The sequence below is a fragment of the Engraulis encrasicolus genome, chromosome 7 (assembly GCF_034702125.1).
Source record: "Engraulis encrasicolus isolate BLACKSEA-1 chromosome 7, IST_EnEncr_1.0, whole genome shotgun sequence".
Classification (NCBI taxonomy): domain Eukaryota; kingdom Metazoa; phylum Chordata; class Actinopteri; order Clupeiformes; family Engraulidae; genus Engraulis; species Engraulis encrasicolus.
Window position 1 is genome coordinate 35,741,956 of NC_085863.1, and position 15,565 is coordinate 35,757,520.

At 40.4% G+C, this 15,565-nt stretch overlaps 1 protein-coding gene and 1 long non-coding RNA gene across 4 annotated transcripts; both read right to left on the minus strand.

The window, feature by feature from the left end:
* Positions 1-2,507: 2,507 nt before the first annotated feature.
* On the minus strand, positions 2,508-12,137 carry LOC134452129 (claudin-15-like). 3 transcript variants are annotated; one of them, XM_063202490.1, is made up of 6 exons: positions 12,056-12,137; positions 8,924-9,100; positions 5,127-5,291; positions 4,858-4,939; positions 4,411-4,521; positions 2,508-3,287 (listed from the first exon to the last, which is right to left on the minus strand). In XM_063202490.1, the coding sequence occupies exons 2-6, from the start codon at positions 9,081-9,083 to the stop codon at positions 3,188-3,190; spliced, it is 618 nt and encodes a 205-aa protein (XP_063058560.1). In that variant the 5' UTR covers positions 9,084-9,100; positions 12,056-12,137; the 3' UTR covers positions 2,508-3,187. The 3 variants fall into 3 exon arrangements, with proteins under 3 accessions (XP_063058560.1, XP_063058559.1, XP_063058558.1); XM_063202489.1 differs by lacking the exon at positions 12,056-12,137 and having other exon boundaries at positions 8,924-9,233; XM_063202488.1 differs by lacking the exons at positions 8,924-9,100; positions 12,056-12,137 and adding an exon at positions 6,167-6,597.
* A 1,121-nt stretch (positions 12,138-13,258) lies between these two features.
* Positions 13,259-15,539, minus strand: LOC134452131 (uncharacterized). Its single transcript, XR_010035381.1, has 3 exons — positions 15,456-15,539; positions 13,473-13,563; positions 13,259-13,340 (listed from the first exon to the last, which is right to left on the minus strand). It is a non-coding gene; the product is annotated as an uncharacterized LOC134452131 (long non-coding RNA).
* Positions 15,540-15,565: the final 26 nt, after the last annotated feature.

Sequence of the window (15,565 nt, forward strand, 5' to 3'; positions counted from 1 at the left end):
TTGCTGAAAATATGTCCTTTGGTGTGACGTTAAGAAATAAATATATTAAGTAATGTAGAAATGGCTTGATGGAGTTTTATGAACATTGTTACCCTCTTCATATTTATTGCAATTTTTTAAAGTCTGAATTTAATGAGAAATTACCATTTAAGTATTTTTTTCCCCATTAGATGTGAGATTATTAGAAACCTTCGAGGAAAAACAGGGATATCTTTCTTTTAAATGTTCAAAATTGTCCGAATTTATACTAACTTTTCAGGGATGATAATTTGTTCTTCCCTAATGCAATATTCAGTGTTTATCAAACATATTGTTTAGCTCAAACAAATATTTGAGCATTTAAAACATGACACACCGTAGGACATTCATGTCACGCTAAAGGACAGAAATGCAAAACTGAGCCAGAAACAAATATATCAACATGATTATTTTGTCTTTTCATCATGTTGTAGTCAATATGGACCTACACCTTTGAATTGTCGATTATCAGCCTATCGTAACTCTTAATGACAGCCATGCGGTCATTGAATGTAACCTGCAGAGCTCATAAGACTCATACTGAAGGGTGACCTTGGCATGACCATCACACTTTTGTAGGTATGCTATGACTGTCACACCATTGAACCCTGTAGTGTTGTAGTGGTCAGTGCCTGTTGGTATCTCAAGCTGGACAGCACGCATTTATGCTGTCTATTGAGCTCTCCACAGCATTCTTTATTCATCTATACTCCTCTATATACTCTCTCACTGATCTTTCCTTCACTGTTACCGTTATGGTTTCAAAGCACCATTAATGACATGTTATATCATTTGACAGTATCTAAAATCAACAGCAAATATTCATCAACAATGCATCAAAGTATAAATTCCAAAGGCCAATAAAGGAATAAGTAATTTGAATACACAATATTTATCTAGTCAAACAACAAAAACTAAAAAAAATATGTACTACTTGTTGTTTTTAAAAAGCTATTTCTCAAATATCTAGTCCATTGGTGTGGACCTGTTTGTCCTTTGGTGTGATACTCCAAAGTGTCACTCCATAGGACTTTTACCATCACACCATAGGACTTTTACCATCACACCATAGGACTTTTGAGCTTTTGAGTTCAGTTAAAGCCATGTCGTTGTCAACTGAAATACAATTTCACCTTTAGTAAGATGCGTTTTCATACATCTACACAAGAAAAAAATATGAAAAATATACACTATTGTCAAAATGTATTTTATGGCTGTCACACCAAAGGACTACAAAACTAATACATCTTGTGGTAGCAAAACATAATTGATTGACTGAAGAACTCTGAGAGAAAAATCTAAAATCCACCCTTGCCATTGGCTTCTTAAGGGTCTAAAGTCACAATTTATGTACCGCTGGAGCTTCAACAATAGATAATTATCCACAGAATTAACCAAAAAATGATGTTACACACACCACAGGACATTATTTTCTGCGACAAAGTTTCATATGTCCATAACGGTCTCAGAAAAACAGGGAAAAAATTAAGCATGCCACTTGCTAAAATAGACACCTTGAAAAAAACATGCCAGGGTTGTTTTAGACAAATGACTGAGCTTTGATTATTTATTTAAAAATGTTTTAATATGGAGAACCAGGCTTGCCTCAGTCACACCATAGGACAAATGTGACATTTGACTCAAAATTAAGTATACTTATTTAAGCTCTGGATTTATTACACATTGCTTTTTCACAACAACGACATTAGTTTAATCATTTAAAGCATTGACAATTTTGAAAGCATGAATTTACTTAATTTTAAGAGCCTGCGACAGCAAAATTTACACGTCACGTCATCTACCCATATATATATATATATTCACATCTGAATAAGGGGTTACAGACACTAGAATATATTGGAACATATTGGAACATACAGTATGTGTGTGGCATCAGGTAAATGTGAGACATTGCAAATTTGTTAAGTGTAAGTGAAATCATGTAGACTAGATACACATATCAAAGCATTTAATTACTGATATACAAGACCAGCACATTAAATAGGCTAGTCCCTTTTTCCTGAAAAAAAGCTAAAAGCTTATCAATTTACTGAGATGACAAAAGCTTATCCAGTCACTAGGATGCCAAAAGCGTATCAATTCCTTCCCTGATAGTAATGGGATGTTGAATCGACGGCGTTCAGCATTGATTTGACAATGATTGCCGCAGATTCAAGGTCCCTTTTCTATCAGGGTTGGGATGAGTTTGTTGTATGCAATACATGTATATGATGAGGTGTGTTGAGGACAGTAGGGCGTGCGGTACAGTAGTTGTCAATGCTTTATGGGCCTTCTGTGTTGTATATAGGCCCAATAATTACCTTTGATAGAACGGCCATTACATAGGTATAGAGAAATTGCATAGGTGAGACCTTGTCCTCAGTTGTCCTTGACAGCATTTTATGATTCATAAATCACAGCCCACTTAATGTTATATGATACAGTGATACAGTATATCACAGATTGGAACAACACCATGTGCACTTTGACCAAAAACGATTTATTTGTAAAACATTTATTTATTAATGGGTGGCAGATAATAGGTGATAATCGGTGATAATCAAGTTATATTAGAAAAGACCTGAAGAAGTACTTGAAGAAACACGAAGTTCGCTCCAACGAATAATAAAAGTAAACAGTAGTCATGTACTGTGTTTCCTGAACAGTCATTATATTAGAAAAGACTTAACAGACACATCACTAAAATACATTCTACAGCCAAAACGGTCAATATACACTGAAATGTGACAAAACTCTAATATAAAAGTATACTCTTAGCTCAAATGGCTACAGTTTTATGTGATTTTGCTCCTCAAAAATATATTTTTTCCAGAAAGGTTGAGGAATGAAAGTCCAAGTCATTTAATTTTTTCTTTTAAAAAAAAGCAGTTATTGCGCCTATCCCACTGTCAACAAAAAAATAATGTAACAACATCAAAGACATTTAAGACAACTCAATGTCAACTCTTGCACAGCTGCCCTCCCCTGCCAGCATGGGTTTTATTATTTACAAAAATAATGTCAACAAAACTGAGATGGGCTTCTGTGACAGGTCACGGTGATGGTGGCCAACAAAGTTTGTGTGACGACTTTGGCGTTCATCCGCTGTTTGCTTAGCTACCATCTCGCGTTGCCATGGCGGCTGACGTCACAAAAGTGCTGATGTTTTTCACACGTAGGCGTTTCGGTTATAGTGGCTGGGGGGGCCCTGAGACATCACTGGGCCGGAGTAGGCTGTGACCTGGGTGGGGGGCTGGTAGTGATAAGGCCTGAAGGAAATGGAAGAAACAATTAATGTCAAATTGACTATTAGAGATTAAAAAATACATCTTTGAGCAATGCTCAGTGTAATCGAGTCACAGCACAGTTTCATTTAAAATGTGCCACTTAAAATTAACATGTTTGCACTGCATACCCCCTTTAGTTTTAATAACTTAAATATTCATGCTCTCAGTCAACACAGCTCTTCAGAGGGCACACACATAGGCAACACAGAGTGGAAGGCCGGCTATAAAGTTTTATCAAGGATCTAAGCATTGCTAAGCAAGTAACATTATAGTTTAAAGACCCAGTGAAGTGAAGCCCGTGATGGTGGTTTGATTATATGAAATTTGACAAGGTGATGATTACTTTTTCCTTTTCCTTCAAATTACTGAGTGAGTGTGTGTCTAAAGGATAGTGGTGTGGATCGGCACTGCCCTCACGATCCGATTTGATCACGATTCGGGAGGTAGCGATTCGATTCGATTCTATGCGATCCGATCCGATTCAATTCTACAATGCATTGCAATGCATTACATTTCTACTGAAAACAAAGCAAATGTTTAATCAGTCATGATGAGGCAATACAAGTAGTCAGATACTGAGCAGCAATTTATTGGCTGTTTTCTGTATCAGTCTGTGTCAGTCTGTATCAGTCTTGCAATGTTTTGAAGTGCTTTTATTTAATTTAACATTCATTTGCTCCAGAAATATACATGGAAGTAATTGAAACTTAAAAAAATTGCCGGATCGATTCTGGAAATTGACAGATCGATTCTGGATTGCCCATGCCCCGCATTGGATTGCATCGCCGAATCGATCATTGTTGACGCCACTACTAAAGGACAAGTGGTAACATATTTTTTGTAGGGGCCCGCATAATCAACAAAAGAATAACATGACACATGTAAGGAACCTTAATGACACATTATTGATGTTCATAACTGTTGTCACAATGTGCCATTCGTTTTTTGGAATGTTAAATTGACATTTTATGGATGTTACGAGCCATACAAGTCATGTTGTGTCATTATGAATGCCCCTGACATGGGTCATGCATGCTTGATGGCTTCACAGCACTCCATTATGTAAACCCCTTCAAAGAAATTGTTAGCAGACCAGTTAACTCACATTTTCTCCTCTGTAGACTCAAACTTGCAGGAGCACAGGAGGCAGGCACCACCACACAGAGCCAGAGTGGCCGAGCACCAGCCAATGTAGAGACCCTCGCCAATTTCATACCTGAAGCACACACACACACACGCACACACACACACACACACACACACACACACACACACACACACACACACACACACACACACACACGTTCAAATTGCCCATTCGGAGTTTGAAGAAAAACAATTTCGAGCCCTCAATGTAATAATATTCACTTTGGACTTTTCCACATAGTAAAGACAAATCTTATTGTTAATAACATAGTGGTAGCCTATGTTTCCACTGTGACAATACATGCACCCTAGTAATGGAGGAAAGTCACAAAGTGTTTGTAGCCTGATTTCTCTTCTTTACTCGCACGTGATTGCTGAAGTGAGGAAATTCTTAGCAATTACTTACTTAGTTCCCGGATACAGCGGATCAAAGAATTCTTGAGTGATGTTGAAAGCATACCAGGAGACGGAAATCATTGTACACAGACCTAGGATAAAGAAACAGACCATATTCAAATAACTAACAGCCCTAGAAGCTTATTTCTCTGTTGTCACCTGTTACTTCTCAGGATCAATTATTGTCCTGCTATATTCAATATACTCCATCATTTGAATAAAAAAAATGTCAGGGTTTTGGGGGCTGCACATGGCACATGACACAGGGGGCGCTATTACCTTCCAATAGGAAGAATACTCCTCCTATTCCAGCGACTCGTCCTTTGAGCACATAGTTCTCTCCTCCCACTTTGGAACACTGCATGCCCACCAGGGTTGCTATGATTCCGAAAAACCCCATCACGATGGCTGCGATCATGAGCGCACGAGACGCCTGGATGTAACCTATGAAGGAGAAACAGAAAAAGAGACACAAAGAATAAAACACAGCCTAATAAAACACAGCAAATACTTTCATACTTGCTTGTAACCTGCATTTTTTGGATTGACACTAAACCCAATGTAAATCTGTGTGTGTGCTTGCGTGCGCATCAAGCAACAAAGCAAAAAAAAAAATCCCACATATCAATCAACTACCCAGAGTTTTTAATCAGTCATTAAAACCAGTTAAGAAAATCAATTAAACAGCTTTATTAACACGAGATTTGGGTTTATTCACACTTGGCAAGACAGATATTCACGGTACAGCTGTATTTGGGAGCAATACCTTGTACAGGCACCTCGAAAAATAACTGAATGTCTGTGGGTAAAAAAGGAGAAACGAAATCACTTCCATCGTGCCCGCCGATGGCAGCCCATCATACACCAGCCAGATGCGCGGGAGTCCCTTAACACCGAAACGGACCAAAACGCACCATATTTACGATTGAAAAACATTTATCATTTATGTTTCGATGAATATGAACCACGTCTTAAAATAGGTTTCTTCAGAAAACTTAGAAATAGATGATAATCTGTGCGCGAGGACGAGACGGATGGGTTGGCGAGAGGGATTCCAATCTATACTCTCAAACCAATGAGGAAAATAAAATCAACAATTTTCCATATTCTATGGAAGAATTGGGTGCTGTAAACACTGGATATTAAATGCAGAAGAGTTTTAAGTGTTTTCGGTCCGAGCGATCCATCTCTGTGTTTTTGGACACATAGATGCGCAACGGAGAATGTGTCAGTTGATCTTTAGTGGACAGCTTATGTGACAAAGATTATTGCCCTCTTTCTTTTATGGACCTCAGCCTATGCGTTCTATTTCTACTCACCAGAAAGAGCGAGCAACGAGGGAAAATCACGGCAATTGTGTACTCCTGTGGAGTCCGTTGCGCACGACATCCACAGGTTCTCATAGATGGTAGAAGTTGTAATAACGTTTCCGTCAACAGTGGATACCCTCCAGTATCGATTTGGCAAAGCCACACCGACCATTATCCATCCAATAAAGCCAAGAAGAAAGGCCACTACTTCAACAGCTGCATGCATGTCCGTTTTCCCGTATGTTTCAAAAGGTTCGAACCTGATTCCAAAGACAGTTCTATTCGTACCGCAGTCCCCTATCTGTTTGTGCGCGCTCTCTCTTGCGCTTTGGTTAACCCACACCTCCTCTTCAAAGTGTTGGGTCGCAATTCCAAACAATGAGTCTCACAATTTCGAAAACATCTGAGTTTGGTGATGCTGGCAAATATTTAACGAAGCATGATTAATTCCTCCCCTGCCTTTGAAAGTACCACCCATTCGTTTCCCTGTCCATCGAGTCCCCACAAACACAACAGGTTGACGATTCATCAAAAACGTGAACGTCAGAGCTTTCCAGTGTTCACATGTGCCAACGCGACTTATGCCCACAAACTTCAGCCTATTGTGCGCATCGTTCTTGGCAATGACGACAGCCAATCAAGCAGCGAGCGAAGAAACCTTGAAAGTTAAAGAGTTCATGAAACTTTGATTGAAAGTGCTCGTGAAGTCAGATCTCGGGAGACACCTGGCAATACATCCCTTATCAGACAGACAATGGATATAAAAAATGATAAGACCTTCATAAAGTGGCCGATCCCAAGTTCATCCCTGTCAAGCAGGGCCGTCGTTAGGCCTATTTTAGGGGGGCTTTAGCCCCCCCTACATTAGTATTAGCCCCCCCTTTAATGATTTTGCAAAAAAAAAAATCTGAATACAAGTTCCTGTTTGCTTATTTATTGTTTAGTGACACTTATATCCCACTGCACAGCAATGAAAGCAGGGTGCAGCAGGTGTAAAAGCAGGTTCAAGAAGACGTTTTTGTACACCTCTGTAGCTGGGCAGGTGCATAGGATATTATCCCAGTGGGGTTGTCATTCAAGTGTAAAGAAATCCTGCACACTGTCCATTCCACCAACAAACTTTAATATAACATGAAGAAGGTCGGATGACCGAGACGATGTATTAATGCTTGTTGGTGGAATGGACAGTGTTGCAGGATTTCTTAAAATAATGAATTCATAGACAAAACCTGAGCAGGTGCGCTGAAAAATTTCCCTAAGCCCCCCCCCTGTCTCTCAAACCTAGTGACGGCCAGCTAGCTGTCAAGTAAATTGATTTATTGATGTAGGACTGGGAAACCCAGTCAAAGATAAAACGACTATTAAAGGGACACTGTGTGAGATTTTTAGTTGTTTATTTCCAGAATTCATGCTGCCCATTCACTAATTTTTGATGAATACTTACCACCACCATCAAATTCTAAGTATTCACTATGATTTTCCATCAAAGGAGTAGATCAGTGTATCCAAGACTGATAATGACAATTCCATAATTTCAGAGCATTTGCCCTATTCTCTAATTGTTCTCAGGGCAAAAAAAAATCCTGTGCTTGTTTGCAATTAATCACAAATCAGCATATAACTTCATATCGTTGCAGATATTTCAAGCTGTACAGTAAAATGCACACCAGGAATACCAGACAGATTAGTTTTATGTGGAAGTAATAGCCATATTCCTTTTTCAGAGACCATGGACATTTCAAGATTGGCAGAACACGACCTTTGTTAGATTTGCCAAGGAAGCATAAAGTTCAGCAGGCATAATTCACAACCTGTCTTTTTACTGGTTTCCTTGAGTGAATGGCTCTGAGGTAATTAAGAGAAGATAACTGACATTATAACAACAGACTGACAATAGATAAGTAAGATGCAACACAACCTAACACATAAAACAGCTGTGATAGGTCTTGGTTAACCATATTTTTTTTTAGCCTTTCTACTTATTAATTGTGGGCATATACCAGTAATACAAACTCAACCATGCTGTAATAAGTCTGAAAATGAGATTAACCTCCCTCTTATTTGGAGAGTGCTGAACCATATTACTTTTTCAGACTTTTTGGTCATTAAATAGGCTATATACCAGCAATACTCAACTATGCTGTGGTAGGTCCGAAAATGAGAACAATCTCCCTGCTAATCAGCAGACTACTGAAGCATACTTTTTTTTCAGCCCTCCAGCTCATTAGATTTATATCAGTAACACAACACTCCATGGCCATGGCAAACCATGGTCAACCTATGTGGTAAGGCCAACAACACAAACTAAATACATGCAACAGCTGTGATAGGTCTGAAAATGAGAACAATCTATCTTATTTAGCAGAGCTCAAGTCAAGTCAAGTCAAGTTGGTTTTATTGTCAATTTCCTTACATGCGCTGGTCATACAAAGAATTGAATTTACGTTTCTTACTTTCCCATGCAGACAGACATAGACTGTAGGTGTGGACATAGACAATTAGACATAGACAGTATACACATTACACCTAGAGTACCTATACAATACCCTTAGAGACATATAAAGTGCAAGACTGGGCAACAGCAGACATACATAGAACTTTTTTTTTTAAACAGAGGTTGTGCATTCCAGTTCTGAACCCTCTTACTGTTTTCAGCCTTTATGCTATGAGAACAACCTCAATTGAGGCACACTTCTGAACCATATGACTATTCCCACAGCCTTTCTGCATATTACATGTAATACAAAACTCTGCCATGGAACCTACCTGGTAGGGCCAGGAGAGACTGGAAGTCATAGCAGTTGTTGGTGTTGGAGTCAGTGGCACAGGACATCCAGAGGTTCTCATAGAGGGTGGCCGTGGTGATGGCACTGCCATAGTTGGTGGACTCTCTCCAGTAGGGATGGTACAGGGAGGCAAACGCCATGATGGTGCTCAGGAACCCTATGAGAAGAACCACAGCCTCACAGATCTCCTTCATCCTGGAATGATAACTCCCCACTAATAGCTCTTCAACCCCTCGACGCTTTGCGGTGCATATGGAACTGCAGTTTGTCTGCACCTGCCTACACCTTGTTTGATTGTGCTGACTCAGAGCAATATCGGGCACACATGTACATCTCTCATATCTGGTTAATGAACATGAACCCAGATGAACCTTTCAGACGGCTTACCAGGCCATGGCTACCGTGATATCACGGCCGTGGCAGTTCCCGCCCCATACATGCCCACAAACGTGCCAAGTCCCACTCAAAGCTATTGATTGCCAGCTGTATTATCACTTATGTCGGCTTAATCTGTTGACATACTTGTCACACACTAAGGCCCAGGTATATACCGACAGGCCTCAAAACTGCCCAGTGCTTGCTTTTGCACAATGGTCGATGCATATATGGGCATAGTGTCTTTTTATGTAAATGATAAGGATAAAGACTGCATGGTAAACCAGGTTGATGTGAGCATCACCATCACTTTTTTTCAATACTGTAATCAATATGACATGGTGTCATTGATGGCTTTGTCGTAGAACCAGAATCCTTGTGGGCTAATCTATCTTCAGCTAGCAGTACAATGCTGAAAAACAGACTATTTTGAGCAACGCAACCCACACAATGACTTCTTGACATAGTCTGTGGTGTGGTGTATACATTATTAGTCTAGGCCCTATTTCTATGACAATACCTCGCTAGGGTTTCTCCAACTGAAACCAAGAGGTTTCACTTTATTATGTCGTCAGGTGAGCAAATGTGTGTCGAATAGAGAGAAAAAAATGAAGCTGAAGCAAACATTGAAAAGGATGGCTTAGTCAGGAAATCTGTATGGGTAATTATTTGACAGTCAGAAATGCTCATATTTACTGTAGTTAAGCATTAACCAAGTTCAAAGGCAGACAAAAGCCATGCATAAATCCTTGCACATTCAAGCGAACTATGCTGAATAGAATGGCAATGATGGTGGTGCTTTTTTGTTGTATTGAATTCATAATAAGAGCCCTCGGAGATATGGCCATATTTATTGTGCAGAGCAATTGAATTGGATTAAAATACGATAATGTATCAGATAAGAATGAACTGAATCATATCTGAAACATATTCTCGCTATTGTATAACGACATCTAAGCGCATGTTTGTTGTTTCTTGATTATCACGAGAATGTATCGTGATAACTTCAGATGGCTGATAAATAATGCTTGTAAGACACATTAAATTCACTGTAAAAAACGAGATTTTTGTAAAGAGTGTTTCACCATGGACAATATACTTGTGTTTATAGTCATTAGTGAGTTGGTGATGATGACATGGGCAGTGGTGCTCAAGTGAGCCTAATGCCCTCGGTCAACGGGTTCATTTCAGCCGTGAATGGCAATGCACTATGGGAACTCAGGACATGAAAGAACCCGACACAAGGAGCAATGCCAAGAGGATATTTGTCATCTTTTTTTGTAATCCGTGTGTTTGTATATACAGTATTTGGCACTAAACGTCTCCGTCAAGTGATGACTGTACACAGTATAACCCTTTTCCTAACCATCATGGGAGTGTACAATATAGCACAAGTTCTTCCTTCATCACATTGTCCACAAATTCTAGAAATACTTTCCAGATAGGCTTGTAGAAGTGTATTCCTATAATGAGGTTTTGTGTTGCACTGCTTTTCAAAAATGACTTCGGAAACATTGCGAAGGATTCAGATGTGAACAGAAGCATAGGAGGGAAGACATTCATAGCCAGGATATTAATCAAATATTGCCGGGTGTTTCCTCTGATCTGAGAGCAGATCATAATGACCACTGTAGTCCCAGATGTCTAGAAGACCATAGGACCGCTGTTTCAACTCCAGCTTCTTTTCACAGGGTCAAAGTCATGGAGAAGAGATTTGGGTTCAGGCTTGTAGTCTAAGTGTACAGTTTAATTCCAGACACCACCGGGTAGGTGGGCGTGGGGGGAGTGAATAACCACTGCTGTCCCCCGTCCTCCTCCATGACTGAGGTACCCTGAGCTTACACTGCACTCCAGAATTGCGTCCACCAGTTGCACTGCCCACTTACAAAGGTGAGGCATAAATGCAATGCTGTTGTGCGCACCACACTATATGCTGTGCTATGCTGTGTCATAATGACAATGGAAGTTTCCCAGTGGGTCTTTCACATCGCTTCGCTTCTTTCAGCCTTTAGTGTTTTTCAGCACTGTGGTCAGGACCCCATGTGGGGTCGCCTGAAATTCAAATGGGGACGCCTGAAATGTAGGATGTCAAAATGGGGTCCCGAACCAAAAAAAGGTTGTGAACCACTGCTTAAGCCCATGCTGCAACTGTTGTCCAGTCTGGCACTTTAAATGTCTGTATGAGCACTGTCTATGTCCATACTGTCTTATGTCCATGTATGAGTACTGTCTATGTCTATACTGTCTATGTCCTTACCTAGATTAGTCTATGTCTGCATGGGAAAGCAAGAAACGTAATTTCAAATTCTTTGTATGACCAGTTCATGTAAAGAAATTGACAATAAAACCAACTTGACTTGACTTGACCTGGTCTGATGTGTCATTTGGCACCTCACATGGCAGCCTTCTGCCACCTGGCTGTGCATGTGAATGTCAGGCATTGGAAAGTATGTGGGAACTGTGGACCCAGAGAGGCCCTATAGAAATGCAGCCAACTTAACCAACATGACACAAATATATCACAGAAGCTAATAAACTAACTCCAAAAAACCCCACTGTGGATTCATTGTAGCCTGGCTATCGCGACTGCAAGAGAAAGTATGAGAAGCAAAGAAGCTTCACAGGTAGAATAGGTGGGCGCAGGCTTGATTCTTTGGGCACTCAATGCAGCATGCTGTGATAGATTAGCAATGTAAAAAAATGTTTTCACTTTTGTTTAGTCTGTGCTTCCACTGACCTGAGCAGCATGAGTCTTGATATTATCGGTAGAAGCACATGTCCTACACATACTGTATCTGCTCCTCTGTGTGTCAGCTTGTTCTACCAGCAACAAAGATAAGACAAAATTTCTAAACAGGGCACACTCACAGTTATTGAGGCCGCATTTCACGGTATTGGGTTTCTTTTCCCAACTATTCACTCTGGATAACAAACAGCGAATGAAGACAGAGATAAAACGATAAAACTACATGGAATGTTCAATCAATCCTGAATGTTTTTGTATACTGTTGGTTATACTGTACATTGCATACTCAATTTGTTTGTACATGCCGTATGATGAATGTTCAATTTTCAACGTTCAGTGTTTGCGAATTTGCGAAATTTGCACAGAATATGACAAAAGTTTCTTCAGTCCCTCCTGAGCTCTGGCCCTGGGCACCTCCTGTGTAACAGCTCCTGCTTCTCAAGTTTCCACCCTCTTCTGGGCCCTGCGTGTGAGTGTGTGTGAGCTGCTTCCCAATGCTTCCAGTCCATTGAGCTTCAGCCAGGGGTGATGATGTCACACATTCATCTCCCGTCACTGGGCGCTGCTATCCAGAGCGATGGCTGAAGCTGGCCGGATGTTTTCTTTTGCTAGCGGCGCTTGTGTGCTTTTGCCGCCTCATTCCTGGTGAGGAGCGACTTGTCGCCTAGGGGACGCAGGCCTGCTATTCTCCACTTGCCAAAGCAGACACTTGCCCAGCCTCACCACACTCGGCACATACACTAGCTGCCCCCTCAAGAAATCACAAGAGGCTATAGGCCAAATATACAGCAATATACTAGCACTTAGTAAATGAGTGTTTACTTTTCTGAAATTCAACATTTAGATATGGTAGCAACTGAGTAAATTGTGTCATTGGTAAGCACATCAGACACATACTGTTCAATTTAAACATGTCTACGAAACAATATTTGACTATACCTGGCCTGCGTGTTTAATTCTGGACAAAGATTAAGTCCAGGAATTATAATAAAATATAGAGCAGACAGTACAATACACTGTATTAAACTGTACAACTATTTCAGACCTACTCACAGGCCCTGGTACAAGGACATCTCAATCAACTTTTTCCTCTTTAACGATACACAGTGATGGAACAGTATATTATATTATTGCCAGAGCACACCAGCATTTCAGGGCATGTCCCACACCTACCTTGTGTCCAGGTAATTTATAAGGTCCTTCCACTTACTGAGGTCCCGTGTCTCTACTTTGGTTCCTCAAACATTGGCAGGTATGGGCAGCCATGACTAACAAGCTGGCGACCATAAAAGACAATACAGTTAGACAGACTTTGGCCTTTGCTCCCATAACAATATAGCATAAAATCTTTCCAAGAATTGTTTTGTTGAGGACAACCTATCGAAACAAAACAGTGGTCATCACACACCTGTGTTCTGTGTTCCCATCCTGCGTGCAGTGCATATTGAACGTTCTCAGTGGGAATTCAAGACTTCTGGTTATCGCTGTTCAGCCATTGCCTGTATGAAATGAGACCACAGGTGCATCAAACATCAAGAATCAAGCAGCACTGTTAAAACAAGGAAGGAATTTCAAGAGCAAAAAACACAATAAATACCTAAAGGGAAAAGGTAAATGGGGAACAAAGCAGAAGCCTCTTTTGTCCTTAATTTCAATAGACAAGTGACTGCAGAACAAAACAAAGAAGAGTAATTGCAGTCAAAATGACATTACATTACATTATTACATTACATTCAAAATGTATTCAACACATGGATATAAATACATTTTCTCTGGAACACTGAATCCCATTGAAACACTCTGTTGTTTTTTCTTTGGATGGATCTTTTCATGGATAAGTGGGGCAAAATCTTTATCTTTGATCAACAGTACTGAGTTCACTTTCTAAACAAATAAGCTTACTGTTAACCAACTGTACTCTAAAACAGCATATTCCGAATGGTAGCTTTGTCTCACGATTTAGTTGTGCAAGGTGTAGATCAGTGTGATATCCATATTGTGTCTGCAGGCTTTCCTTATCACTTAGATGGCAATATTGACAACAAAACAGGAAATTATACAGCCTGAAAGAATGTGACATGATATAGGAACATGAGAGCTTGGATGATTCTCTGAAACCTACACACCCTAAACGCACTTAAAAGTCAATTTTTAAGAATCTTTATGTATTCCTCTTAATAGTTTTCCTTGACCCTTTGACATCTGTATGACATTTTGGGTGAGGTGGACATGGGAAGAAGATATGACAGACCACCTGAAAGAGAGGGAGTGAAATATGAACCACGCACACAGTTCGTGAAAAAGAGATAGGCAGTGAGATAAAGGTTATCTCTCTTATCTTTTATCTTTGCCTCACCAAGTCTGTATCATTTGGCACGCTTGGCTTATGACTTCGCTTCATTGTCTGTATACATCAATGGGTGGGTTGTGGGGGAGTCCAGAGTGGCATTGATTGAACAGAAATCCTCTTCTTTCAACGTGACTGAACTTCCACCTTTTGTTATATCTTGGAGATAATATAATATGCTACACTTAAGTGACAGGCACGTGATGGGAGGGGGAATTGTAGTACGATGCGTCTCCATATGTAGACTTGTCAGTCTAAAATAAAGCTGTGCAAACAAAGTCTTGCTCTTAGATAGTGATTCTCAACGGGGTGCTCTACAGCCCGCCAGGGGGTGTTAGGAAGCCCTAGGGGGGCATTGTGGAGGATACAGCTGAGTGGGGGGTGCTCCATTGCCATTAGGGGGCATTAGTCCATTTTATTTTTAATAAAGTTGGCACCCATTAGTGCCATTAATAAAGTTTGTAACCCATTACATGAGTGCACAGGGGTTCATCCATCAATAACCCTTAAGACCACAGTGTGTGGGGAGTGGACAGTATGCTCTAGGTATGTAATTTACAGGGGAGGATGGTGGACAGTCAACGCCTCCACCCACCCTGCTGATATCCATAAATTGTAAGCTATGGCACTTTGGTTGCAGGTTCAGTGTCTTAATCATAAGCTCATTAGTTCTACTGCCCAACTTCCACATCCATAGGTAGGCAGGCGGCCTACCTGTATAGGCCTACGTACATTTTTTAAACTTAAATGTAAACTATGTCCCATGTACCTAACCAGGCATACCTACTACTCATATTGAATTATAGTGAACACTGGGCGCCTGCCCTCATTATGTTTGACGATAATAGCTAGGCACGCAGTTGACTTCATACCAGAACTAACTGTCTTCAGAATCCACACACTTCAAAACATGGACGCGCCCAAGAAGGGCACGTGGCAATTAAGCAAAATCAAACCAGTATCCATTCATTTTCGCTCGTTCAACTACACCGTAGACCTACGAAATGTGATTTACATACCTTCCTATTGCCGAATACAACATACCTTACCATAACTGCACCTACTTCAACAAGAATATTCCGGGTAAACTTCGGTGAAAAAATACCGCCCGTTAGCACTGGACAGCGACAATTCGTCACGTGACACAATTTTGT